Consider the following 27,939-nt stretch of genomic DNA (forward strand, 5'->3'; position numbering starts at 1 on the left):
CGCGAAATCAGAAAACTCATCAGGTGCTCAACTGCTCAATATTTATTATGGCCAACATGGTTCATAAGTATCCGGATCAACCCCCGTCTAACGAATTCAACGGTGGAAACTAAATATCTGGAACATAATAAGCTCCAATTTGGATCCACCGTTGATTTCCGTTTTTACTATACCCTATTCGCCACTTCCGCATTTTAAAAAATAAAAAAATCTTCAATATTTCGTTAATAGCAATTTATTGCGAAGAATTTCGAGTTTCAGCACTTTATTGATTCGATCCTACAGTGACGATAATTGACGATATTGCGAAATGACGCAAATTTTCCTTGCTCGTCGGAGAGTGGCAGAAATAAGCTAGTGGCGCCATCGTCAATCTAAGATAGGAATGAATTCCAGAATAAACTGGGGGAGAAAGTAAATTCCCAAAATCGTGCAAATAGTTAAGTGGCGGACTGGACCGAAGCCTCGAAATTTTCACAAATCCATAGTACGAGAATTATAACCTGCTCGGACAGGAATAAAGAAAGAGCGACGAGGCAGTGGGTTTGGCAATTCGGAATTTTTTTATTATTCGTTTGCATTTGTAAAATCCGACTTAATCTGGTTGCGATAAGAGCCTTCGATAAAAAAAAGTTATAAGGAAAACAATATAAAACCACTCGCGGCGCTTGAACATTGAATACAAAGAATAAAAAAAGTAAACAAAATAAATGAGTGTCAGATTGGGATGAAAAAAAAACACGAGTAAAAAGCGTGTGTTGTGCGTGAGAGTGCCTATATATTATGGTACTAAAGCCATCTGTCATGCAAAACTTTATTTCGATTATCGTCCGTGTTTAATCATCATTTAAATATAATACTAACGGGTTACAAAAAGAATTTGTCGCGTTTTTTCTTTTTGTCAAAAGTCTCAGATGTGATGAGGTTTTTTTTTTAATTTTCAACTCTACTATATCAAGAACAAGAACGAAGGAACTAATTTGTCCCGATTAAGCTTTCATCACGAAGGTGGGAAGATATTTTATCTTTTTTATTTTCTTTATTTTCTTTTGACCTTCTATTTACGTTCGGTCGAACATCTGCAATAATCGCGTCAGATGTTAATGAATTTGCTCTCGATCTCGTATCATTAACTCTCGTTTGTGTTTGGTCAAATATCGGCGTGAGAAAAATTATATTACATTTTTATCATTGGCGAGAATATAAAGAACAAATTTGACGAAAATTCGTGAACAATGTTGTATTGTTAAAAACGTAGAAAAGGTAAGAAACTATCATCAATATTATTATATCATATGGGTATTGTGATTGTATGTAAACAACTGTGTGATAGCATTGAATACTTTTGACAGCCTCTTTCAGAGCATTATGTCTTCTGTTTTTTCTTTCATATGTTGTTTTTAATCTGTGCTTTTTTTTTATCTTGTCTTGACGTAACTTTGAAACTTAGGCTAGTTTTTCTTCAATACTTCCTTGTGCTTCAAACCATTCAAACTTACAGAAGCAAAAATATCAAGATCGCAAGAATGTGTAGCAGAGAAAAAACCCCAAGATGCAATTCTTGGAAATTTTGCTTTGATTGTAATGAAAAATTGGTCACAATCTTGTTTATTCAGCAATACATGTTTCTTCGGTGCTATTTATCAAGTTGATTAAATTGACGTGTAGCATTTATCTGTCATTACATTTCTTATTTCTGGAGTACAGTTTTACATATTCTCAGCATGGATTATTAACAGAGGAATCAAAAATTTTAATTCAGGCATATTTGTAAAACAATCATGTATAGATATGTTGCAAAAACTAGTGACTCGACGTTTAGCCAGAAAGTATTTCAAAAACTAAGCGGAAGATAACGTTGAAAAATGATTCTTCAAAAAATCTGGAATTGAACAAATTATTGAATAATGCAAAGAAGAATTTGAAAAAATGACTTCATTTTTTCTGTAAGATAGAATAATTTTCTATAATTTGTCCATTAGAGAGAACTTAAAAATGAAAAACAGGAGAACCTGGGATGTTGTGATGAACCAAGGGAATTAGATTTCAATTTTTCATTCATATATAACAACTGCTGCTATGCCAAAAATTGTAATGTTCATAAAGGAGTAAGTTAGTAGTAGGAAAAGAACACAGTGCTTGAACACGTTGCAAATTGGAGTCTGTCGGTAAAGCTACCCTAGTTTGGTGATATTTGTTGTTAAGAGCAGAGTAACTAGAAAATGGTATTTGCTTATTAGGTGCTCTGGAACTTAGATAGCGCTCCGTCGGTCAACTGTTCAGGTACAAAGTATCTCTGTGATGTTTTCGTCAGGTCTCGGCTGTAATCTCTCATTTCCCAGCTGTCTGGGTTACCCTCAAGATAGCGAAGAGCTTATTCCAAAGATGGCGCGCGAGCCAATTGTCCTCAATGTCTATGACATGGTAAGAAAAAATACAAATTCTCCCAAATAATTGTTTTTTTCCATAATTTTCTGCAACCAGAACTAGAATAACACTATTTTGTTTGCTGCCTATTGTTATTAGTATTGGATCAATGAATACACAACACCTATCGGGTTAGGAGTCTTCCATTCGGGTGTCGAAATTTATGGAGTAGGTGCGTATGAAAATAAAAATGAAATGAGAGATCAAATTCATATCTTACTGTTCTTCTGAATTGTTTTCCATTTCTCAACTCATTGCAGAATATGCCTACGGCGGTCATGCTCTTCCAATCTCTGGAATCTTTGAAATTGTACCCAGAGATACAGACGAGCTGGGAGAACAATTCAGATTCAGGTGACTATTTTTAGATTCTTATTCTAGAAAATGTCAGACGAATATAAATTACTGCAAAGGGTCGATCAGTTTACACAAATGGATTATAACTTTTGGTGAATACTTTGATGCATAAGGAGAAGTAAAAAAAAATTCAAACACAACAGCAACGTATGGTTATTTTTTTTAGACAATCTGTCCACATTGGATACACGGATTTCACAGAAGAGGATGTGACCAGGATTGTCAGTGAATTGGGAAAAGATTTTCGTGGGGATCGCTATCATCTAATGAACAAAAATTGCAATCATTTTAGTAGTCAATTGACACAGGTATGTAAAATTCTGTTTATATTTTGCGCATGGAAAATGTTACGAGAAGCACAAATGAACTGGTAGGGGATTTTTTGCAACAACTTTTTTTCACAAAATAACGTTTTTTTTGGCAGATTCTTTGCGGACAGGAAATTCCTGGTTGGGTAAATCGTTTAGCATACTTTAGTTCATGTGTACCGTTTCTCCAGAGATGCCTGCCAAAAGAATGGTTAACACCAGACGCGTTGCAGCATTCTTTGAGCCATGTAAGTCACCAAGAAAGTACACCGCCCTCGGATACATCGTTGTAACATTCAGCCAACCGTGATGACAGCGAGGCAAACATATTGAAATGTCGCAGAAGTCACACTTTTTGAATATTGGGATTACTCAATCCCAAGTACAGAGAATCACAGAGAACAAACTTTAAATAATGACGAAGTTCAAACAACTAAAAACACTAAAATAAAATAATAAAAGCAAAGTTATTGAATAAAGAAAAGAAGTTAAGAATACCATGTCTTCGAAAGAGTCTCAAGGTAAGCTCATAAACGCGCAATGGCTAATGAGGAAATAAGTAGGAAGATGAAAAGAGCAAAAATTTCAATTAGTCTACGAATTTTCGTCCAACCGTTATGAACGATTGCGCGTTTATGACGCACTAAGCAGGAGAACGAAAAACGAGATAAAATGCCTTCCTTGTAACGCTGTTCATTTAAAAATTGATCAGTGTACACCTTAAATAAGAATTTAGAGAAATGAAGAGAAAAGAAGAAACCGACAAAACAATGAAGATGTAATAAAGGGAAAAAAATACTTTGTTGAACTTACGGACGAAATTTAATAGCATTAGATTGAATAATTGAATGACGAAGAGAGGAGGAAATAATGCAGACGAATATGAGTGATTCAAAAACAAACAAAAAATGTTTCGTCAAACGACGAATCGTGTAGACGATTATGAAATTTTCTTAAGAGCATTAACTAAAAACAACACACGATTCGTGCGATATTCGTAAATGATTTTTTTTTGTATATTCGTCGGTGTTGTTGAATTGCCTACATACAGAAACATCAAGGAGACTGAAACGAGACGAGAAAAGAAAAAACAAAATTACTACGTTTCGTGTGAATGAGAAACGTCCCGATTGAGATAAACCGTGTTAAAACCTGTTTGAGAACTTTTCAGCTCACGTTTATAGATCGCTTAATAACAACTGTGGACAAACGATAAAGAAAAAAAAACACAACCAGAACGAGAATTAGCTAAACGATAATAACGCTGTTGCATCTTGTTTTACAACTCGTTATTGAAAATCAAGATTCTGGGGATACAGACATGAAATAATAAATAGTAGTAATGATAATATTAATGATAAAACAATAACAGTACTGTAATGATAATAATGATAATAACGTTAATATTAATGAATAATAATATAAAAGTCTTAAATATTAACCATAGATATGAAACTCATCACACACGTCCATGACAACAAGCTGCGAGTAAATCTTCAGAATAATTTACATCACAAATTCAAAATAATTTGTATGAGGGAACATTTATTTTTTGTTTCTCCAACAGAATCGTATAACAAGATTTTTTTGGTCTACAGGCAGCTCCGTTTTTATAGTTTCTAAATATATGCTATTTCAATTTTTTGCACCGTTCAGGTGTTTGCACGTCACGTGATTTCTTAATCACCTGAACGTCCTCTGAATAAGTATTAATGTTTGGAAATTTGTCGCACGATAATATTCCTTGTCGTCATTACACAAAAATTCGCGATCCCACCAATTAACTTGAATTTAGTAAAAAATGTATTTTGAAGACAAAATAGAGGCGAGACGAGTTTCGAGTCGCGAGGATTGCTAAACTGCAACGTACGAGGTCGAACTCCATTTTTTTTTACTTTGCGTGTTTTCATCGCTATTGCTTTTTTGTATGACTTTTGAATTTCCTTCTTATTTATATCGTCTGACTTGGATTTTGCGAAATGTAAGAAAAGAATGATCCTCGTGACACCAACGCATCTTTGAACGGAGAGCTCTCGAACTTTTTCTCTCTACTCTTCATTGTAGGAAAAAAAACAAGAAATGTTAGCTCTTCTGGAATAAAAAAAGAATATTCTCGTAAGAAAAGAGAAAAGAAGAACCTAGTCAAATTGAACAATCAATCGAGCGGTAGCGAATTCCGAGACACGATTACGACTTGTGTCATTCATTTCTGTTTTATCCCTGATATTAACCACTATTTGGTCTCTCTCCATTTTATTTGTGATTTTGGAGTTTGCATTGTTTTAACGCACCGAAAGTCTCCTTGCACATTGAATTGTTGAATGGGAGAAGACGTTTGATCAATGAAAATGATGAACCACATTTGCATCCCAACGATTTACACTTCAACGTCGGTTTTATTTGCATTTATATTAAAAGCTGCGATATTATCTCACCACGTACTTTCAGACTAGCGCGCACTGTACAGTCAATTAAATAACGCCACCTACGCTCTAGATTCTTGAAATCAATCGCGAAAAATGAGTGATTGATCAAATGAATCATAACGTTCAGAAAAACACCATTATTTTTCTCGTGACTAAGAGAAAATATTTCAAACCGATATTTTTCGAATTGTAACACCTTGAATTTTGACGAACCCGGAGTTAATTTGCATTTTGAAGCAATTCTGTCTGTGACTCTGGCCTGATTTGCACTTTTATCTTTTGAATTGTAAAATAAAAAAATGCACTCATCCAGTGAAGATACCTTGTCACATGAGTTTTTCGTCACGAAGGATGGTTTACCCGAAATGTGCATACTAATTATTATAATATTGTTGACAGCACCATGTACAATTAAGAAGGATATACGTATTCGAAAACGTTAAAAAATTGATAAAATAAGTCGAATTTTAATGAAAACTAAATAAAAAAAAGAATAGGGTAATTACAGAATAAAATCGTAACGAGTTTAATATTATTTAATAAATTTTCTTGAATCTTGTAAAACGAAAAAAAAAACACAAAAATGGAATCTTTTACTTTAGTTAAGCGTCTAAATTAATCGTTGAAATACTCGCACACTTTAATGAACTAAATAAATAAAATTTTCTATGAGAAAAAAAAGAAAAGGAAAAACGTATTTTCATCAAAGTGTCAAAATGTTTTATTTGTAATATAATATATTTTTACTAATCGACAAAAACTCAAACAAGAAAATGTTCGCACACTCTAAAAAGTGAAATAATTCACGGGAAAAGCCCCATAAAACTCAACCTCGGAATTCGTTTTTAAAAATAAACGAAAAGCAAAAAAATAGTCACAATCCTACAAATTCGAAGTACAGCCAAGAACTAGAAATTATTCTTCGTCCATCAAAATTGTACCCACATTCTGCTCCCAACTTTAGCTGTTAAAATGTTGATTTTGAAAACCAGAAAACGAAAATAAACAATACAACCTAATCATTTATATTTGGTGACTAAATTAATTCCAAGAACAAAACGTAAAGAACCATTGCTCGTCACGCGCCTAAGATTTTTCAAAATTCCATTATTTCTTTTGTGCGTTCTGAAGTTATGATACATGGATGAACGAAAGACTGCCACTTACTCGTCTATTAGGAGTATTAATGTCGTTGACAATATAGCAAATTATATTAAAAAAAAGGAATAATCGATGAGAAGAAATCACGCGTAAAAATTCTCGAAAGATGATATTGAATATTGCATCGTTGGATTGCAAGGATATATTTTTGTGATTCTTCAATTTCTCGAATTCCCAAGATGCTCAAATTTCGTATTTTCTTCGCTTTTGTTTTCTCGGGCTCCAAAAACGCTGCTCTTGAATTTTCATTTTCTGCAAAATGCAAAAAGATTTTGGTATCTATTGCGCAGAGTAAAATAAGCAGAAAATCAAGATGCTTCGATGCATTTTAACGATGCAAAATTCAAAATTATTTTCAAGGAAAATCTTGCAACCTTAACCAAAGTGAAAATAAAAGAAGTCATTTATAGAGGATTGTCGACAAATGTATTATTCGACACAAGTTTTCGGAGCCCTGTTAACGTAAAAGAGAAATAAAAAGTAACATACAATTGATAAAATACTGACAAAGTTGATGAAAAATATATTATCTATAGTGACTAACAGGTACGCGAAAGTAATTTGTTACAATTGTATATGTATCTATTCCCGAAAAGGCGATAGCAATAAAAGAAACAATAATTAAAGAGAAGAAAACAAATAAGTTATTTAACGTTAATGCTGGCTCAGACTGTAAATACATTGAATTATGGATCGACGTATATTTTTAGTTCTTTCCTTTCAAAATTCACATATAAATAAATATAAGAAGGGTGTTGAAAAACGAAAACGTACAACTGTTGCGTGTTTCAAGATATAATTTGTCTGTGCTGCATATTAAATTATGTAATTTAAAAAAAAAATGAACATAATTAAACATAAAGAAGAATCGTAGGTATTATCCGCAAATATCTTTTTCTTTTACATCGCGTAGAATGTTTTATTCTCTACAACGAACGAGAGATTTAAGGGGACAGGGAGGATCGGAGGAACAAGAGGGGAAAAGGGATAAAAATCATATATAAATACTACGAAAAAAAGAGATCTACAATTACGCGAACTTACAATTAAAATACAGTATTTGATTAGATACTTTGTTATTTATAGTCGGATCAATAAATACTTTAAAACAATGCACAAGAGTCATAAATAAGTTTATTCGTAGTTGTCCTAAACTAATATGCTTCTGTTTCTTTTATTTTTTATTTTTTATCTTGTCCTATCGTATTTCATTTCTTTATTCGATTTGTTATTTTGGATGCTGAATTAAGGGACCAGATTCATTATTTATCATCGATAGTAATATTATATTACACTGGTGTGAGAACGTGCACCAGCAATGAAATAATAAGAAATGCTTAACGTAACACACGTTACGTTAACCGTCAGAGTTTTCGATTTCAAGGGAACAAGGGACGTTGAATGTGTTTCTGTTCTAAATTTATCAATGGTGATAATAATCTTCATGCTACAAGAACGTTGCTCGTATAGAAATTTTCGTTTTAGTCTATCGACGGATAATAGAATTAATGAAAATTGGGACAATTTTTACAAAGTTTTCCCTCGGTTTATCTTCAGGGTACAATAGAAATTATTATAATAGTCATAATATTATGCACTTGCCAGACTTTAATCATTGCGGGAGTTTCTGGCTTGAAATTTAAAAAATCTAGTAAAAAAAGGAGTAAACGATAGTAAGAAGAGTTTTGTTTTGCTTCGAGCCTGCTAAACGATGCTTTCAAGTATTTCGAGATATTTCCAGGCATTGCAGTAGTACACAATTATTTACACAATGATATACGGATAATTAGCAAACAAAGAAAAAACTGACTGAACAAAAATAATTGAGTTTTTAATCGTTTCAATGATTCGAGAGCAACTTGAGTTTTTGTGAGTGAAAGTATGGAATAATCTTCTGCTCTGATCCAGTTATTTCCCTTCTATTTTTGTCTTTTCGTAAGAATTTTGATTGGTGAATCCCTGTTGGTCTTTTTCTTTCTCGTTCCTAACATTGACGACGGAATTTCAGAATGAATCTCTCCATAAGTACATCAACTGCTTGCGAATAAATCTCTGACTGAAATCGATTGATTGGCTTTCTTATTTTTCGTAAATTTTCCTCATTTTTTCGGAACGTTACTTCGTCACGATGCAAATCCTCAATGGATATTAGTCAGCGGTTATACATACTCGATTCATTTGCTTTTTACTTATTAAACTTTATATCAACGCTTCGAATGTATGTGGAGTATTTTTTTTTCATTTTTTGCCTATCCCTCTCGTCAACTTTTCAGCTTCATTATACAATGTTAATGGGTAGCGCAATATACGTAGCATTACATTTTCATATAATAACATTAACATATTTGATCTATTAACGGCATTTCTATATCTTCGATACAAGACTGTTAGATCCGATGGGATAGTTCAGTAATAGTGATTTACAGGGCGCAGTTTTATATTTAATCTTTTATTTTATATTTCAGTCACCTTTGCCTTTTCCTTATCGATGCTTATATTCGTCACTGGCCCGAATTATTCGTTGAGCAGAAAACTCGTGTCATTTTTGCCAATACTTCATAGAATTGTTTTCTGTATTTTTTAATTTTTTTTATTAAAACTTTCACCAATTGCTTATCGAATTGCTGGAGTTTGAGATTAACGTTTTTGGAATTGATGAAGAGTGGGCAAAAAACACAGTGGAGTTATTTGTAAAGACGAGGATATCAAGTTCCTTACTGAACGAAAATTCGTATACCCGTGATTGAACTGATTATCTAGTTATAAAAACTGCTTCGATTGATTTTCTTTTCCAATTTCAAACTCAATAACGTTTTATTTTTTACGTACATGTGCACGTAATTAGGATTTCGTTTGTGTACGAATCGAGTTTGAAGGAAAATATAATAAAAACTTCATTGACGTTATCGCCGAGAAATTCGATAAAGATTTATTCCAAAGCAAACGAAGCGTCGCTCGAATTTTATCCTCGTTGTTTCGTGGAAAATTATTTTTTCCGAATATCAAAAATCGCAACGTGCTGAGCCTTTCTTTAAACGATTTTGACGAAGAATCGTTTGACGAACTTTCGTTTAGTTATTATTCATTATTTATGCTCTACTTATCGTCAGTTTTAACTACGCTTCGTTGGCCTTGGATTATTGCGTGGATTTGTCGCGTTTTTACATCTAGTCGCGTCCAATTATATACTCAGATAGGCCAAGACGTTATTTTATTTGAATTGTACTCTAACATTGTGGAAAGACACGTACTTCGAAGGGCTATAGGTTACTTTTTTTTCTTGCTTTTTCGTTCTCATTCGGAAGCCACATTATTATACGTCTCTCATCGTCGATTATTCTGACACTAAGTGTGTTTTTTTTCTTAATTATTTATTTTTTTTCGTAACAATGGGTATTTTTAAAATTCAAAAACACTATTTCATTTTTCCATTTATTCGAGCTGTTATATAAACCATGTGTAGAAAATTCGCATTTCTTCCCAAGTGTGTACACACATCAACACGGATGAGTCACGAAATTGATTCGATGTAGAGACCAGGATACGAGTGTGTAAAAAACATGATTTGACATTACAATGCAAAATACAAATAAACGAGCGCCCGAATGACGATGGATAAAAAAACAGAGCGGATTTGAAGAAACTACGGTTATCACGGTAACGAAAAAAGCTACGCGATTCTCGTAAAAAATTTGTCAATAGAACTCGTATTAAAATAAAAAATTCTACAATTCTTTCGGTTTTGTTATTTTTTTCTTTTTTCTTTTCATCTGGAACATACGTTAATCCAGAGTTCTTCTAATCCTAAACGAACAACGGCCTTAATAATTGTCGTGAAAAATCTCACGTTCGGCACTAACTTCGAAGACCATTCGGATGATCGTTATTGACTTGTTTATTCTTTTTATTTCTTCTATGATTCTTTAGTCGACTTTCCCTACTGGGTTTTTCTCGTTCGTTTCATTCTGCAAGCGAGATAAATGCCCAATGATGATCTTGCTAACTTTCGAAGCGGCTAAAACTTTATCGCTGTTCGATTTTTCGCTGGCTTTTATATTCTGATCTCGATGAGTGTTCATTTTTTTCTTCTCTTTTTTTTTTTCAATCGTAAGGCGTTCAATGAATTGATTTAAATTTAATTTATTACGATAATCTTTTAACAGCTTTTGAATACTCTTTTGATGTATGGAAAGAAAGAAGAGGAAACAAAAATAGAAAACGAAAATATGTACTGAGATATTTTGTACCTAGGCTCTCGAGAAGTAGGTAAAATCGAGTAAATGCAGTTTTTTCTTTTTTTTTGCTCTTAATTAGCATTTTCATTAATTTCTTGCTTTTCACCTTTAATTTTATATTGCTAAATATATAATTTGACTGGCATTTTAATTTGATTATAATTCTTCTTTTATCCGTGTGTAAAAGCCCCTAACGTCGACTTTTCAGTGTCTTAATTGTTCTCAAATCGAAAAATTCAACCGGAAGAAACGTTAGATTCGATGACAACGAAAGAAGATACATTAAAATAACCAGATATCACGAAACAAAATTTCAATGCCGCATTATCTTGCTCGTCGAAATTTCTTAAGTGTATCAATTATTTACAATCACTGTTTTTCGTCGATTCGATCAATAATTACACGACAATAAAACGCCAAATGAGAGGATTAGTTTAAACCAACAAGGGCCTGAACGTGACGCCCAAAACATTGGAGTTTTCATTGATAAAAAGCAAAGTGGAATCTCCTTTCTCTATTAATTGATTTACGAATTCCATTTGGAAACTCACTTTGCTAAAATATTCCGAATTTATAAAATTGTTAATCAACCTTTCGATAATTTCGTCAAATAGTTTTGTAAAAAAAAAATGAGCGTAGAGAAGTTTATCAATTTTAGTGGTTCTTGTCTGCATCAAGATTTGGTGAATATAAAAAGAAAAATCTTGCATTTCGACAATGTAAACTCCAACATAATAAAAAACGATGAAATTCTCTGATTCTATATCTAAATATTCTCGTTGTGTTCGAGAAAGGGACGTAAAAAATAAATAAAAAAAGGTAAAGAAAAGGAGAACGAAGAATCGTAGGACTTTCGAGAAAGTTCTGGTTTCTCGTTATTTTGTAGGGTCGCGAACATTCACTAGGATCCTCATTACGTCACCGTTTCAGGACGATAAGAAAAAAGTTCTGTACTGGTCACACGCTTGCGAATTTCGTTCAGAGAGTACACCGTGACAGTTTTTCAAAAGAACTTGAAATACTGCCCATTACCTCGAGATCCTACATCGTTATATATAGATTTATATAATATATATATAATATTTTATATTTTGCTCTTTTCCGTAATTTTCTTTTTCATTTTCTTAATAATTCTTCTCTCCTTTTCCATCCTAGTCGGAGCCGTAGATATATTTGGTCAAAAAATTAAATTAAATTAAAAATTGCAGCCCACGCGCATTGTCTGGGCTTATATGATGAAAACGATGATTATTTTCGCTCCACAGCGTGTTGCCATAAATATTTTGTTTTTCCATATTTTCTGTTTTTTTTTTTTTCCATTACGAACGCTTGATTCCAAATGAACAGGCATGAAACATCCCTCTTAGGAGTCGTACGACGACGAGCCATGATCGTGAGCCGGACTCGGCGGCGTCGATGGATTTGAACTATTATTCGAGGCTATCGAGTGACGAGGACTTCCACCAGAGGTATGCTCTTGCTATGAAATACATAAAGAAGGATAATCAGTTTGATTACATAATTTGGTCAAAAAGAAAACAAATACAATTTAAACCGGTAAAATTTATACTTTTTGACCTTTCAGAGAGACTGGAGCGACCATTGTGCAGATATTTCTAAAACGACTCTCAAGTTCTCTCGAAATAAAAGCGCATAAACAATTTAAATGAATTCAACGTGTTTTTTGCGATGAAAATGAATTGAAACATCGAATACTTGAAATTTTTTTTAACTGAAAAACAAATTTCTCCTCAGTCAAGTATTTTCATAGCGTCGATGTTGTGAAAACGAGTTCAGTGATGCTTTTTTTGGTGATCAATATTGTGCCAACCTTGTCTTGTAAAGATGCAATGCTGCCGAGTGACAATGGAGTGTGCGATCGCATGTGCAGTGACTCCGAATCGACTTGGTCCACGGGAGTGCGCGGTAATGAGGGAGGTGTAGCCGTTGGTCGTGGTGGCGCCGGGCCTCTTCTAGACGACGTCGAACCTTCGAATTGTTTTTCTTTTTTACATTTTTCATTTCGAATTGTCGACGTTAAAAAAAACGATGAAGTCTTGTGAAATTTTTGAATCACGCGAGAACAACCAATTGTTCAATTACCATTTTGAGGCGAATATCCAGAATTTCGAGTCATGTGAGAGCTCAGACGTCGCGTGTCCGATGGAGGATGCCTTGGAGGCAATGGTGCAGGTTTTGACGGTGCTTGAATAGCTGAGCCATAAAACTGCAAAGTGGATCCAATTTCAAAAGTTTTTTTTATCTCTATTTCGTTGAACAATGAATAAAATATATTTTAGTAAATATTACAATTTCGATGAACGCTATGTAGTAATAACTTACACGTTGTGGAGCATTGGTATGGAGATGAGTTCCACTGTGATGACCCGTATACTGTTGTTGGTCCGCTGTTTCCAATGTCGTTGGCAAGTCTAACAGTCTTTGAATCTAAAAACAGGTAAAATTGCTGAATTCCATTAGCTCCTGTCCATTTTCGTAGAGATTTATTAGGATAGAGAGATTCAAACATACAATTTTAAAAGTTATAATGACACTTTCAATTTCACAGTAAAATACCGTACCTGTATTCCGTTGCCAGGTCCCATATGACTGATGTGATTGAAGTTCGTTGGCGCTGAAATCATTTTGGATCGTCTGTCGGTAGGTCGAGCTCCCCGATTGCCTTCGCGAAGTGAAAACCGTCTTCTGGGTCTCGTCATTTGTCTACCGCTCGCGTCTAGTGGCGTAAGATTGAGTAATTCCCCTGTAGAATGTCGCGAGACAAAAAAGATGATCGAGAATATATTTTGCGAGGTTTTCCAATCGAAATACATCGAAATTGGTGATTGAGTACTCACGTTGATGCAAATTACTCAAATAAATAACATGTGGCATGTCATTGATCATGCACGTAGTTAAAGAGCCTGAAGTATTCAAAGGCCTCGCTTTCTTTACATTAAGAGTTTGCAGCCAATCGCCGGTCGTGCAATCAAAAACGTCAACATGAGTTTCACTGTAGACTAGAAGGTAGCCTTCGCAATAGCCTGAAAATTCAAATAAAATTGTGAAATAAATTGTGATATGACGATAATTCCTTATTATCTGAATTTCTTTTGACTCACTGACTGCCGTTGGAACAGCGGGATACATGATTTCGCGGTCCCGACTTTTTCTTCCCTGACTGTCGACGTAAACTGCGAGCGTATGAAAAACCAATAAAAATTCACCGCGAGGCAATTCTATGCATCGCAAAGCCTCCACGGCACTGTACGTTAAAAATCCCAGCAAACTGTTCTCCTGATGGACCAATGCTGAAAATTCAAGCAAACAAAAACTTTAGTATCAATAAAAAAAATCTTTCGAAATTATTCATATACAAAATTTCAGCTTACATATCGGGTGATGGTCTCCTAATATACTGTAGATTGAAAAACCCGAAGGATAACCGACGCAGAGTCGTCCTTCCGAGAGTACTTGTAGCGTTTGTGCGTGGCATGGTAACATCAATTCGTGAATTCGTTTGTGTCGTGTCTTCGTTCGCGTTACTTCGTAAATCATAACATGTGAGGCGTTCTAAACATTTGTATCGATATATTAGTACTCGTTGTCATTTTAACGAATTTGATAATTTGCTTTACATTTCTTAAAATTGGATAGAAAAATTGTAAAAGCAATCATTAAACTAAATTGAAATGGAGAATAGAGTGTAAAAGCTCAGATTGATGTCTGCATATCTCACCTGTTTTTTAATAGCGACACAGAGGCAGTACGTGAGAGGATTTCGTCGGACAATACCAGTAGTAAGAGTTATGCAGCCTTTGGTCTCAGCTACTTTAATCCACTCGACCTCATCGCCGTCCAACGCTCTAACCGGCACAAGTCGTACGTGACGTTGCTTACCGCTTAAAACAACTATCAATTGTTCCTCCGTAATGTACTCGAGAAGATATATCTTTTTTCCTTCGCCGACTCTTGCAATTTCTTTAAAAGAAAAAGAAACGAGATGAGCCGATTCAGAGTAAATTCACATCGGTGAATTATTGCATTCCCGTGACTGGTGTTCCCGCGCGGAAAATACTCACCGCTACGATCTAAATCTAAACAGAAAAGTCCTTCCTCGGTGCCAATGACTAGACGATCGGGATCTATTATTGCTCCTGACATTACGTTTTTAACAATTGCTAGCGTATTGTCCAGCAATTCCTTTGCTCGGAAAATCTGGAAACAATGAAATTGGTTTTCCGTTTACTTTCAAACATCAATGAAAGTAGAAAATCACGAATTGGTTGAAATAGAATAAGCCTTTCTTGTTAAAATTACATAAAAGTATTGTAATTGTTTTTTTTTCTACCGTTGTGTTTGGAAGATTATTTCGCTTCAAGATACGATGAAGCTCGTTTAGCGCTACGACCCACTTCGTTTTCTCGCTCTCAGTATCGGCAAGCATCAACGTGTGATTTCTCAAGCCTGGCGGCTCGAGCAGTGACGTAGTAATCTAAAACAAAAGTAATTTTTGCAACAATTCGTAATAGCGAATTTCGTGACGAGGCAACTATTTTCAGGCCTTACCCTAAATATACATGGAATGTCCTTCTTGGTCGCGTGAATGACATCCGAGTCGCGCACACAACTGACACTAAATTCCTCGTCTCGCATGTCCAATACTTGGGAAACGTAAACTGAGGGTAAGGCGTTGCGATCGGGCGATATATCGTACAAAAAGAGTTTAAAGTCGCAAACAACAACGAATTGTCGGACCCAACCCTTTTTCACTCCGCCCATTTTTGGTACTTTCACGTAACCCTCGTAGGCGGTACCAATTCCTCTCGTAGGATCGATACCGAGCGGTCGTTTTGCTGTTAATACACGAAATAAATGAATGAAGCAGTTAAAACGGAATTCGGAATTTTTCTACAACAAATCATTTCGTAACGATCTTCTTTGAAATTGATAAAATACTTTGAATATTGTGAAAAAAAAGTTGCGTATATCTAGCGGGAAAAATGATTTTTATGTTGCTGATGAAGGTTTACTTTTATCGTGGGGAACTGGACACATGGCGGGCACTTTATCACAGCATGGCATGTGACAAGCGAAACCACAAACTTCGCAGACGACACCCTGTCTCGTGAGACCAACCATCAACGATGTACAATGATTGCATTTTGTTGGCGCTGAGAATGTGCGAACGAGAAACTGATGGGACTTTGGTTTCGGCTGTATGCTCGTTTGTCCGTGGGACGCGGACGATTTGTTTAATAACTCGTGAGACAATGGGGATGTTGGATCCTGTAAAGAAAAAAAAAAACAAGAATCAACATTTTAACTTATAGCTGTGCTATTTCCAAATTTTTCCAATATCCTTCAAAATCATTCCAGTATTTCTAACGAATGTGAAAAATTCTAATATTTTTAAAATCGTTAAGGAAATACCTCAGAATTTTTTTTACGAATGAGTTGATATTTTATAAATCTTTTCACGAGGATTGCCTGGTTAATTGAAGAAAAATATTTGAGACTACTTTGAAGAAATAGAAGTAATCAAGAGAGAAGTACTCACGATACTCAGTTCGGAAAGGTTGCTCTTACTACTAGCGATGCTCGGGGCTCTGTTATCCTCAATATCACCTTCAACACTGTCGACACTCCCGTGACGGGTGCTGCTCGCCGTTTCCTTTAGAAAATGCTCCAGGTATGACATTTGCGATGTAGGACGTTCCAGAACTGAAATTGACACGAATTGTCGTTATTTTTATGAATAATTTGTCATTTTGACGTATAAGCTTTGTGAATTTTGTAAAATTGCCATTTTAGCAAACACGAAGGAGAGTCGAACGATAAAACAAGGGACCGTAGACGAAATTCAATTGTCTCACGTTAAAATAAGTTTAGAAAAATAGGGAATTTCATATCGTTTGACTCTCGATTCGCGATGTTATCTAAAAGAGAATTCATTATGTTTTCGCTAGCCTAAACCTCACCAAACGTATTATAGAGCATGGCAATTTATCGCACACATTGTTAACAACGTAAAGCAAATATTTTATGGATGAACATAAACACATAATTTCATTTTCGTCGTTGTGTATACGTTGTGTATTATTGGCTGGGTTTACTGCAATAATATGTATATAAGAAAAATTTTTTAAAAAACAATTGCTGCAGAATTTCGACGCTAATTAATTATAGACACTAATCTAATGAAAATTAAATACTAGGAAGTCAAGGAGAAAAGCAATTAGCACCAGTCGCATCGACTTGCAAACTCTGCCGAAATTGTCATCAAGAAGAAATTCAGAGTTTCGGTCAGGCCTATTGTTTTTATAATAATTCTCCACTAGAAGATGAACGATGAAAAAAATTAACTATAAACCTACTACAATTATGGAGAAAAATTTTTGTCTTTTCAATTTTCCTGACTGAACATTGAAATTTTCTTGAAGGGAATAAATGCAATCAGCACTACCGGGAACAGACAGCATGCCACTCTACAATTTTCAAAGCCTTATAATAAAATTATACATAAAGAGCCACGCGTTGTTTAGGCGAATGAATGTAATTTCTTGTGCACGGCCGAAAGATTCACAAACCCACACACGTACACACACTTGACTTGGACGCACGCACACGCACACACACGCACACATGGACAGATAAACTCGAAGGAGGTAAAAAAATGAGACCTCTCGTCGAGCATACACGCACAAAGTTTCTGTGTACTTACAGAACTTGCGAAATGAGAAAGTTTGATACAGTTACGGGTCGTTAGATGTTTTTTTTCTTTTTATCAAATTTTAGTATATTTTTGTACTTATTTCGTGTGTCAACGAATAGAAAAATTGTTTTTTCCGCACTCTCGGCGATCGATTGGATACAAATGGGAAATGAGAGTGTGAAAAAATGCTTGAAAAATGTAAACACGTTGTTGAAGTTTGCATCATAGCAATATAGAAAAATTTCTTGCTTCCATTCGTCCTGAGGAGAATGCACCAAGAGATTTGCTCAACGATGCAAACTTTGATATAATGACGAACACATCTTTTCGCGGGAATGGTTATCCACGAAATTTTGTAAAACTATGGGAAATAAGAAACAGAAAAAAACCACACCAGTTTTTTTGTTGTTGCTTTGTTAATTGGCCACTTGACAATCGACCAGCGTGTGTAAAAATGAGAGGGAAGAAAATCAAATGTATGACAAATACACGAACAAGTGGCACTCTCGCAATCGTAGGATTTTTTGTTTATTTGAATATTTTGTTGCTGTTTTGTTTCGTATGCATCTTGCTTTTGCTTTTTTGCTGCTGTTTTTGGGCTGTTTTGTTTGTTTCTTGGGTAATTTACCGGGCGACGAAACGATGGAAACGGCATTGCGATTGATGATCGAGTTGACCGGAGCGAATCTAGTTAATAAGCGACATGTTGTGATTCGGGGAGAACGCATTACTGGTAAAGGTGATGACGGCTGATGTACGATGATACGTTGGGGCTTTGTCGTTACGATGTTGTTCGTTGTTTTGCTTGATGTTTTGTAGATTGGCAGAACAGCTGTCACAAATACAGTTTGATGATGAGCAACAAGAGGCCCCACACGCAGCTCGTTGCCCCAATAAACAGAGGCACTTTGTAGTCTAGAAATCAGAATTGCATACCGTACCGAGACATCGGGTTACTATGCTGGTATTACCAGTAGCAACAATCGCAGTATTTTCTGTCCGTTCCTTCTTTTTTTTTCACCTTATATTCTCTTTGATTTTTCCCCACTTTGAGAAGCATTAGATTTTCTTTTTCGTTCGAGGAATCACGACATGTAATGGTCAAAAGATTCGAAACTCAAATTGTTGATAACCCTTCGTAATAATAATATTCTTGCCAATAATTTCGTTTCAATAAATTTCGGTGTTTGGCGATTCGGTTAAAATTTCGAAATAATTCAACAATTTTTACAATGTTACGAGCATTGATATGCAATCCCTCGGCCACGTTTCCCAGGTCAGGTAAGTTTACTCCATTACGATAATAACGAATAATTCCTCAATGCTTTTTTATTTGCCATATAAAAATTAGTATCAATTTTCAGCATTAACAGGAGCTTCATTACTTCCTTTGCCTCAACATATCAAACACTTTAATCTAAATTTAAAAATCGACAATTTTTATAACGAACTGCCGCTAAGACGCTGCGCGTCAAAAAGTTGCGCCAAATTTTCGTTGAGACTTCGTCGAAGCCAAAAATACAGATTGCAACTGAAAAATTCAGAGCACTCATCAAGGAGAATGACAAATTTGTGATTTCCTTCTTCGAGATACTTTTCTCTCTGTAATTTGGCATTATTAATCGCAGGCACGAAAGCATTCCGATATCAATTGATATTTCACCTGAAAGATTCTCGGTCGACTGTCTCCCTTCGTCGTAGTTATTTATTAAATAATTATACGTTACTGTTATTCGCTGAATCATTTTGTTTTACCATTGAATTTCTTACCAGTAAAATTGACCTATTCAAAACGATACAACGATTATTTTTGTCGTTTCAACGACGATACACGTTATTAAACAGTTTTTTTAAATACACTTACAATAAATGATACAACCGACACGTATTTGCTTTTGTACACTAATTTACTACGAAAAAAAAAGAAAAGTGCATGCAACAACCGATCATCATTGTTTAATACCACCGATAAACGTTTTTGTCAACGAGTTATACAACCATGTGGGAGAAATTGCTTCGTAAACATATCTCGCATGCGTAAAGATTTGCAACAAGGTGGATTCGACCTTTTTTTTATCTCGTTGATTAATAAAATTAAATAAATGCTTCAACGAGAGAATAAAAAATTCTGAAAATACAGTTCTATCCACTGTTAATCAATCACGACACGTTTAATGATATTTTAGGTTTTTATATCGTTAATTTTCAGCTACGAATATGAATTTTCCTTTAAAAGGTCGTTGACGAAATGTGTAAAAATATATTAAATCTTATTCCTTTGAATCAATTTCTACGAATTCAATAGTCTAATTTTTAATAGTCTACGAATTTATTAAAACGATGAGTAATATTCCATTTTTTTCACCGTGTTACAAATCTTGTGAACTGACAACTTCCGTAGAAAGTTTTATTCGAAGGAAAAGTGATTTTTTAATTATTTCATGTTTATAACGAAAGCGAAAAGAGACAGAAGAGTTAGAAAAAAGAATCTACCTCCCAAATAGCCAGCTAGAAAAACCAAGATGTTTGAAAATTGCATAAACAGCGTGTACAGCCGCTGCTCGTGTAACAACTATAAATACAACATTCTCGTAAATTTCTCTTTTTCTCTCAGTCATTCCCGATAACACGAAATTTTTTTCAACGTTACTACTATTTTTCTTTTTATTGTACTTACAACCATCCCCAGAGTCGAGACGTGACTGCAATTCTTTTATCTGTATTTCCTTCCTCTTCATGTCGTGGGACATCGAATCCAACCTTTGCCTCGAGTCTCGAAGTTCCCTGAAAATAAACATCAAACTTTATCAGCGATCTATTGATGCGATATTTTTCAATAACGTTCGAATGTTTGCACGATATACAAATTGATTTTTTTTTCATATGTTGAAAAATATTAAACCATTTTCTGAATTGAAGATCCTGGCAAATGAAACAAAAAACAACATTAAAGTCAATAATTACTATGAGAATGCATGGGAAAATACAAACTTTTGAGCCGCGATAAGATCCGATCGTGTTTTCGTGAGCTCTTCAGAGATAGCCTGTTTCGCTTGTATTTCGCTTTGGAGTGAGCTCTGTAAATTAAGAAGTTCCATTTTATCCAATTTTTGAGATCTTCGGTTACGCCAATTTTTGTCAGTCATTGTTGAACTGCTGCCGACCCCTCCGACCCCGCCGGAATGTTTGAGGAACTCGAGCTCTTCGGTCATTTTTGTAGCCAGTGCCTTTAATTTATTGTTTAGTTAAGTATTTTAAAAAATGATAGAATTTCAGACGGAGAGTCATGATTTTTGTAGTAGAGAGGCGAATTCTATTACCTGTAAATATCCTCTAGCATCTTTTTCGTCCGAGACCCATTGTATAATTTCGGTAATTTGAGCTTCCCATTGGGCGATGGCTTCTTTCTTGTTTCTCAATTCTTCGTATTCTTCTTCGAGTTGTCGTCTCTCGCCCTGTATTCTATTGACGCTGTCATTAACAGAACCGAGTTCAATCAGCAATTTCTTGTTCTCTTCGGCAAGCATTATTTTTTCTCTCTCGTGTCGTCGATTCAATTCGTTTATCGTTTCTTCGCTGTCGGTTATATTTTCGAGTCTGGCGGCGTCCAACTTCTCCTTGGTCAATTGTACTTCGCGTTCGAGTAATTCACGTCTGTTGTCGCTTTCGTGCAGTTGTTCTTGGAGACTACGAATTTCAATGTTGTAACGAGATTGTTGTTGATTTAAATTCTCGTTGTATTGAACTTCGAGCTTTTCCACCTCAGCTTTGAGCCTGTTGATTTCTTGAGTCGCCAAAGCGTGATTCGTGCTTGCGTCGTTGCCCGATGTTCTCTGTCGTATTTTCTCAGTTTCTTCCTGCATTTGTTTGCAATATTCTTCGCTGCGTTCACGCAATTTTCTTTCTTTGCTCGTTTCGGCCATTGCTTCCTCGACCCTATTCTCCAATTCGCGACGCAATTTCTCGGCTTTTCTTATGTCGTGTCGCAAACTGTCAACCTTTTGCATCACTACTTCCAATTCTTCCTCCTTATCGCGGACGTGTCTCGACAACTTTTGCTTCTGCTGTCTCAATTCCGACAATTTATCCGTCACTTCTGTGTATTCCGCCATCGCGAGCTTTCTCTGCGTCAGTGCATCCTTCAGTTCTTTGTCTTGTTGCTTCAACTTCTCCTGATAATCCAATTTGTCCTTTATCGCGTCATCTTTCTCCAATCTTAAGATACGTACGAGCCTTTCGAGTTCGTGTAGTTTCGTCAAATCACCGTTGTCCATTATTTTCATTTCACGTGGCAATTCCATCGATTTCAATTGAGTCTCCAATTCTGATTGCACACGAATAATGAAAGTTAAAACGATGACGATTTGAAAATTGTGTTCTATACGAATTTTGAAATTTTAAAAACCTCAAGAATTATAGTGCAATGTTTCCTTTGCAGTTTACTAATCAAACAAAATTATTTACTAAAAAATGTATTCCTACAGTAGAAGACACTGTCGGTGCATTTCATTTTTCGCAGTGACACAAACTAAAGTTTAGAAGAGGGGAAATCAATCGAATTTTTCTGGTTTTGTTTCATGGAGACGTGTGAGTGTATGGTAACACCGCGTTAAACGTGAAAACTTATATTGAATCTTACCACCGTTTCTTTTCGTAAGCGTGTTGATTTCGTCTTGCAATTTTCTTGTGGCGTTATTCGAATCCGGCGAAATAGTTGGCGAAATAGTTACACTAACGCCAATTTGATTCTTCAGGTCTTCTATCGTTTCCAACAATCGAGCGTTTTCTTCTTCCAGAATTTTCATACTCTTGTCCTTTTGTGGTAAAACGGGTAATGAGCCAAGGTCCGATATGCAGCTATTGAAGTAAGAAAAAGCAGCAAATTTAACACTAAATTGGGAGTTAATAAGTTCGTAGTGAGTTCCATACAATTCTTTGGCATCCTTTACCTGCCCTGTGTAAAGCTAAACCCCACGAACGGTAAATGGAGAGCTGAAAACGCCGAATTAGCAGCAGGCGGAACTGCGTCCGAGCTTCGAACGTCCGTGTCGTCAACGTCGAAATTAGACGTATCGGTAGGTGAAGAAACTTCAGGAATATAAGGCGCTGTACTATCCCTGAGAGTATCCCAATTAACACCCTCGAACCAAGGATGTTTCTAAGCGAAAATAAAACAGGAACGATTTATCAAATTCTGATCTCTCTAATGTTGATTCTCAATGTTTTCAATAAAATATCCAGAGATACATTCCATGACCATGACTTACCTTAAAATCATCAATTCCATTTTGTCCCAGTCTCATTTCCGAGCTGCATATCAATTTCCTCATGAGATCCTTCGCTTCTTCAGAAACATTGTATATATCTTCCGTTGGAAAATCAAAACAATTCTGAAATCATTAGCATTGTCAATAGTCGTTGAATGAAAGAGCATGAGTTCCTTCGTTCAACTCAAATGTTTGTATTACACATTTTTGAGAGAAATTTCCGTACGATATAAAAGTTTGCATTGTTAGAATTAATTGAAATTCCCGCGTATTTGTATATTATTACCCTTGTAAAGATTTTTGTTAACGATTTTATTTTTTCATTAATAAAATACGCAAATTCGTTGCATTCCAATCGAAAGAAAAGAATGAAAAAAAAATTGTGGCTGATCCATAATAATTGTTTTCTGAATCAGCCGAAATACTGATGGCATTCCAATGGTCTCGACTCCTGTCATGAGGATTACTGAGAAAACTGTTGATTTTTGCGTACCTTATGATTCATGATTCTTCCATAAGTTTCGACTAGAGATTCAGCGTAAAAGGGTGTTTCACCGTAGAGCATTTCGTACATGCAAACTCCGAGAGACCACCAGTCGCACTCGGGACCATATCTGCCTTGTCCGTCTTCCATGGCGCGCAATATTTCCGGTGAGATGTAATCCGGCGTGCCAACAGCAACGTTACTTTGTACAGTACCGTCTTCGAAGAGTCTAAGACACGAGCCGAAATCGGCCAGACGTATATGACCGTGAGCATCGAGTAATACATTGTCCGGTTTAATGTCCCGATGAACGTAACGCAAATCGTGGATTGAACCGATCGCGAGAACCATTTCAGCTATGTAAAAACGTGCCATGTCCTCCGGTAATCTGTCCTCGAATTTGCTTAAGAGGGTCAACAAATCACCACCGCAATAGTAATCCATTACCAGATACTGTAAGGAAAAAAACCGGAAAAAACCAAAATTATCGACAATCCAAATATAACTCTCATCGATTAAACTCTTAACGTTTTTTTGTGAAATGCGTGAAGTGCAAATAACCCGGATAGAAAATTCAAAAGTGATTTTCATTTTATGTCTATTTATCATTAATCTTTAATCGAATACAATCGTTCAATAAATAATCAGCTCACTTAATTAGCAAATTTTCTACAATACTTTTTGTTCTCTAAAAATCTTTCGTTTTTACGGGATTAAAAAAAAAATCGTTGTTTTTCTAGTTTGAAAATTTTTTTTTAAATTGAAAAGTGTTAGTCTAAAAGAATTGATAAGATAATTTGTTATAACGACAACGAAAGAATAGTTGATCAAATGATTGTTCAAGAAGCATATGTAATTCGTGTTTCATTTGCAGAGAATTGAAAACTCGTTATCGTTTCCAAAAATATACTTTCGGACCACACAATACGAATGTCATAAAGAAAAAAAAAAAAAAAATAACAAACCAGATTATTGTCATCCTGAAAGGCATAATGAAGGTTCGTGATCCATCTTCGATCTCCGTACACCAAAACGTCTCGTTCCTCCCTGAAGCAAGCGGTTTCAGCTCTCTTGAGCATTTCCCACTTGTTAAGTATTTTCATTGCAAAGACTTTGTCGGATCCTCGCATCTTAACGACGCATACTTCACCGAATGCTCCTCTCCCGATTACTTTAACAATCTCAAAGTCTTCACGAGCCAGTTGTAAACCTTTGATGCATGCTGCAACTGGTTTCACTGAAAAAAGAAATTCAAAAATACATAATAATGAACCGAGGATCACAAAAATTGGAACAAAACACTTTATTCTGTAAAATAATGTTGAAACTCACCAAATTCAATGAAATCAGACACAGTCTTTTCGCGACGTAGAGAAGAATTGCAACATTCATCGTAGAGAATTAAGAGTATATCGATTAGAGTTTCGATTGAAAATGTATGTCCAACCCGACCCCCTTGGACTGGACCGCTGGTGAACAACGTTTCTAGCTGTCGCAGCCTTCCTGCTACACCTACAAATCAAAAGTTAGGAATAAATTTCTATCATGAACAGTTTGAATTTATCAAATAGAAAAGTACATCTCACGAAATTGGTCGAAAAGTATTTAATAATTTGCTTCATAGAATCATTTCTGGAGATTAAAAAGAAAACGAATTAATTAATTGACGAGTTCACTAATGTTTCTTCATAAAGAATTACATCGTTCAATACCAAGTAGTAATTCGATTAGTCGAAATTCATTCAGATTTCCTTTTTACACAGTAAATAATGGTTATGGATTGAAACCAAAAGTTTTTACCATTGTTAGCTAGTCCTTTAGGCATAATGTCAGGCGGCGGGAGGCCAAAATTGTGAGTGGGATTGGCCATTACGCCCAAATGATGAGGCACTGCTTCGCCTCGATTTTTGGACGAAACTTCAGCCATTATTGTTATGGCTAGTGGCTCGATTAGTAATGCACTGCTGCATTACGCAATAATCTTAATTCTGTAATAAAATAACATGAATGTGAAAAATCATAAAAAGTAAATTATCTAGATTCAAGTAAAAATTAGAAAAAGCTGCAATTTTCTTGGTTTTATAATTAAGTCATTCGCAAAGCTACAAATCAACTCCACAACAAAATTTTATTGATTTCAAATAATATTCATAAAACATGGAGATTTTATTGAGTAAATAAGAAATTTCTATGAAACAGATTTAAAAACGACAACCGATGGATTTTTTAATTTTCTCTATAAAATGTCAATAGTCGAGCAAACCATTCTTCCCACTGCACATGAATGAAAATCTAAAACAACTGACAAGAGTATAAACTAATGATTTTGCCGCACAATTCAAAATTTCTTTCATTCAGTGAGAGTCTTTCCTTTGTGGAGAATAGCAGCATTGGGAGGAGTTTCCTGGCACAATCACCGATAAGATTGTTTACAAACTGTTGGCCACTGGCATGATTTATTTGCGTTAAGATAAAATTGTTAAACCAGCATTATCTGCAGAGTGCAAGATAAAAAAATATCAACTTTAACGATCGCCGAGATTTCGTCTACAGGGAAACAGAAAGGGTGAAAAAAAACTATGAAAATTGGAGAAAGAATGAAGTTGATTTGAGCGAGAGTTCGAGATAGAGTCGGAGATCGAGAAAACACACACACAGGCGATAGTGATCGACGTGAGAGGAAAATTACGTAACGTTTTGCGGTTTGCAAAGTTATTTAAAAAGTATAAATATATATAGGACAAAAATACGTGGAGAGAGTTCAGGATCAAGTAGTAACGCGGATATAGTTTAGTGTAGTGCACTCTCGGGAAGCTATTGCACCTATGTTACATATATATATGCACAATACATGTATATAAATTTCATATAGATATAGCTATATAGTAAAAATAGTTTTAACGGGGTAGGGCCTACAATTGCGTGCACTCTTGGCCAATTGCACGGTGTGTGTGTGCGCGCGCGTGTATACACATATATAAAGGCATATATCTATATATAGTGAATTGAAGAAGGTGAAAAACACTCTTCGATCTCGGGTCAGCCTGAAAATAGATTGATTCGGCGATGTAAAAGAAAAAAACCTCATATGTAAATGAGAGACAGACAGAGACAGAGGGAGAGAGAGATAGAGAAAGAGAGAGAAAACGCCACACTTGCACTTCGGTTTATGCGTTTATAACCTTTATTATTACGAGCTGGTCTTTCATCATGAATCACAAAACAACGCGTTCCGACGTGTGCCATTGAGGCTTTATCGTGTTTATTTCTCCGAACGAAAAAAGTTGAGAATGCGGAGGATAATCGGCGAGTAAAAAAAGCACACACAGACGACGAACACACGGTGTCAAATGCGAGAACGTAAGTTTGAAAGAAGATTTATGAAAAAAATACTCGATAAAGAATAAGTCGTTATTATGCGCACCATTTAATTATCACAAAACAACATTTCGCCGACTCCAGAGATCCCCCAGTAGTATTTCGTTTGACCCCCTGGCAGGCCCCATACAAAAAAAAAATATGGCAGCCCTACGTCACTCTGGTGGGTGGCTCTCTCTCTCGAAAGTAAGTCTCTCTCCCCCCTTGCTCCTACCGGAGCCCACCCCCACCTTCGTACTCTTTACGCTCTTTCGGAAGCGACGCCAGCGTCGTCTTTACCACTGGTGGCTAGGTGCACGAACTTCCAAGAATTCCTCGGTTTTGTTTTTTTTTTCTTTTCTTTTTACATTATTTTTAACTCCATATATACACAAATAAACTCAGCGACGAACCAATGACTCGAAAGTTCATGTACATTTTTAACACTCTGCCTTAATGCTTCGAAGCGGATTTTTGTTTTTTTTTTTATGGGTTTTTGGCGATTTTATTGTCAGTATTTGAGGGCTGTCACTTTTGACGATATCGATAATATCGATTGGAAATGTCAGCTGTCATTTTTTCGTCGTCGTCTCTCGGTGGTGGTAATGTAGATTTCCAAAGTGTATTTTTCTCCGTCTTCACTTTTTGACACTCGTATATACATGCGATTCAATTATTTCAAACAAAAATTACTCAAAACTTTCCAACCATTGTGTAGCAAATGATCTTCGATAGCCGTTTTATACATGTTCCACTATTTTGTATGTGCTTAAAGTATTCGCGATGTATATACGACATGCTCCAGTGGCCAAGGACGACCTACCAACAGTATACAAACGTGAAGGCATTTCCGAGATTAGAATAATATCCTCACTACTTCTCCCGCCCCTCCTTCCTTCTCTCTTTCTATTTTCCCCTTTTTCAACGTTCTGTATCTCTCGATCCAAAATGTGTGCAATCATCCGCCATTTTCCATTATGCACTATCTTTCTCTGTCTCCCTCTCTTTCTACGACGCCGAAAGTTTGGTTCAATAATTATAAGGTCCTTTGATCCCTCGTCGAACTATTTACCCTTATATTTGTTCATGAGCTATTAAAGTCTATGAATGAATGGTCATGTACATTTTTTTCGAACAAAATCACAGCTATTTTGACAGAAAAATGCCAGTATTTCAATTATAATTATATAGATGGAATACAA

At 35.5% G+C, this 27,939-nt stretch overlaps 2 protein-coding genes and 1 long non-coding RNA gene across 10 annotated transcripts; 2 read left to right on the forward strand and 1 right to left on the reverse strand.

Moving 5' to 3' along the window:
* Positions 1–447: 447 nt before the first annotated feature.
* LOC122414945 (deubiquitinase DESI2) lies at positions 448–7,791 on the forward strand. 4 transcript variants are annotated; one of them, XM_043426643.1, is made up of 6 exons: positions 448–1,263; positions 2,241–2,424; positions 2,527–2,599; positions 2,688–2,781; positions 2,951–3,092; positions 3,209–7,791. In XM_043426643.1, exons 2-6 carry the CDS (start codon positions 2,302–2,304, stop codon positions 3,383–3,385), a joined length of 609 nt encoding a protein of 202 aa, XP_043282578.1. In that variant the 5' UTR covers positions 448–1,263; positions 2,241–2,301; the 3' UTR covers positions 3,386–7,791. The 4 variants fall into 4 exon arrangements, with proteins under 4 accessions (XP_043282578.1, XP_043282579.1, XP_043282580.1 ...); XM_043426644.1 differs by having other exon boundaries at positions 449–1,008; XM_043426645.1 differs by having other exon boundaries at positions 450–1,263; positions 2,315–2,424.
* Positions 7,739–27,578, reverse strand: gek (serine/threonine-protein kinase gek). Of its 5 annotated transcripts, none has more exons than XM_043426633.1 (25): positions 26,989–27,578; positions 25,181–25,368; positions 24,713–24,892; positions 24,346–24,617; positions 23,390–23,833; positions 22,897–23,019; positions 22,579–22,787; positions 22,269–22,519; positions 20,950–21,953; positions 20,621–20,856; positions 20,307–20,413; positions 16,475–16,638; positions 15,948–16,203; positions 15,484–15,770; positions 15,266–15,409; positions 14,997–15,132; positions 14,654–14,895; positions 14,307–14,487; positions 14,037–14,225; positions 13,773–13,958; positions 13,497–13,678; positions 13,258–13,362; positions 13,018–13,141; positions 12,746–12,903; positions 7,739–12,394 (listed from the first exon to the last, which is right to left on the reverse strand). In XM_043426633.1, the coding sequence occupies exons 2-25, from the start codon at positions 25,305–25,307 to the stop codon at positions 12,278–12,280; spliced, it is 5,424 nt and encodes a 1,807-aa protein (XP_043282568.1). In that variant the 5' UTR covers positions 25,308–25,368; positions 26,989–27,578; the 3' UTR covers positions 7,739–12,277. The 5 variants fall into 5 exon arrangements, with proteins under 5 accessions (XP_043282568.1, XP_043282566.1, XP_043282567.1 ...); XM_043426631.1 differs by having other exon boundaries at positions 26,563–27,578; XM_043426632.1 differs by having other exon boundaries at positions 26,805–27,577.
* LOC122414947 (uncharacterized) lies at positions 13,135–13,996 on the forward strand. The gene is made up of 2 exons (XR_006261836.1): positions 13,135–13,372; positions 13,514–13,996. It is a non-coding gene; the product is annotated as an uncharacterized lncRNA (long non-coding RNA).
* Positions 27,579–27,939: the final 361 nt, after the last annotated feature.

This window comes from Venturia canescens, chromosome 8 (genome assembly GCF_019457755.1).
Source record: "Venturia canescens isolate UGA chromosome 8, ASM1945775v1, whole genome shotgun sequence".
In the NCBI taxonomy this organism is placed as follows: domain Eukaryota; kingdom Metazoa; phylum Arthropoda; class Insecta; order Hymenoptera; family Ichneumonidae; genus Venturia; species Venturia canescens.

What these genes read in the sequence shown, in the direction of transcription:
- gek (XM_043426633.1), bottom strand. Translation starts at nt 25,307, where the DNA reads ATGGCTGAAGTTTCGTCCAAAAATCGAGGCGAAGCAGTGCCTCATCAT. An exon ending in TTTAGATTTAGATCGTAGCG is followed by an intron (nt 14,896 to 14,996) that starts GTGAGTATTTTC and finishes TTTCTTTTAAAG; the next exon opens with AAATTGCAAGAGTCGGCGAA. An exon ending in ATACCAATGCTCCACAACGT is followed by an intron (nt 13,142 to 13,257) that starts GTAAGTTATTAC and finishes TCCACTTTGCAG; the next exon opens with TTTTATGGCTCAGCTATTCA.
- LOC122414945 (XM_043426643.1), top strand. Translation starts at nt 2,302, where the DNA reads ATGTTTTCGTCAGGTCTCGGCTGTAATCTCTCATTTCCCAGCTGTCTG. An exon ending in TCCTCAATGTCTATGACATG is followed by an intron (nt 2,425 to 2,526) that starts GTAAGAAAAAAT and finishes TATTGTTATTAG; the next exon opens with TATTGGATCAATGAATACAC. An exon ending in TGTCGAAATTTATGGAGTAG is followed by an intron (nt 2,600 to 2,687) that starts GTGCGTATGAAA and finishes AACTCATTGCAG; the next exon opens with AATATGCCTACGGCGGTCAT.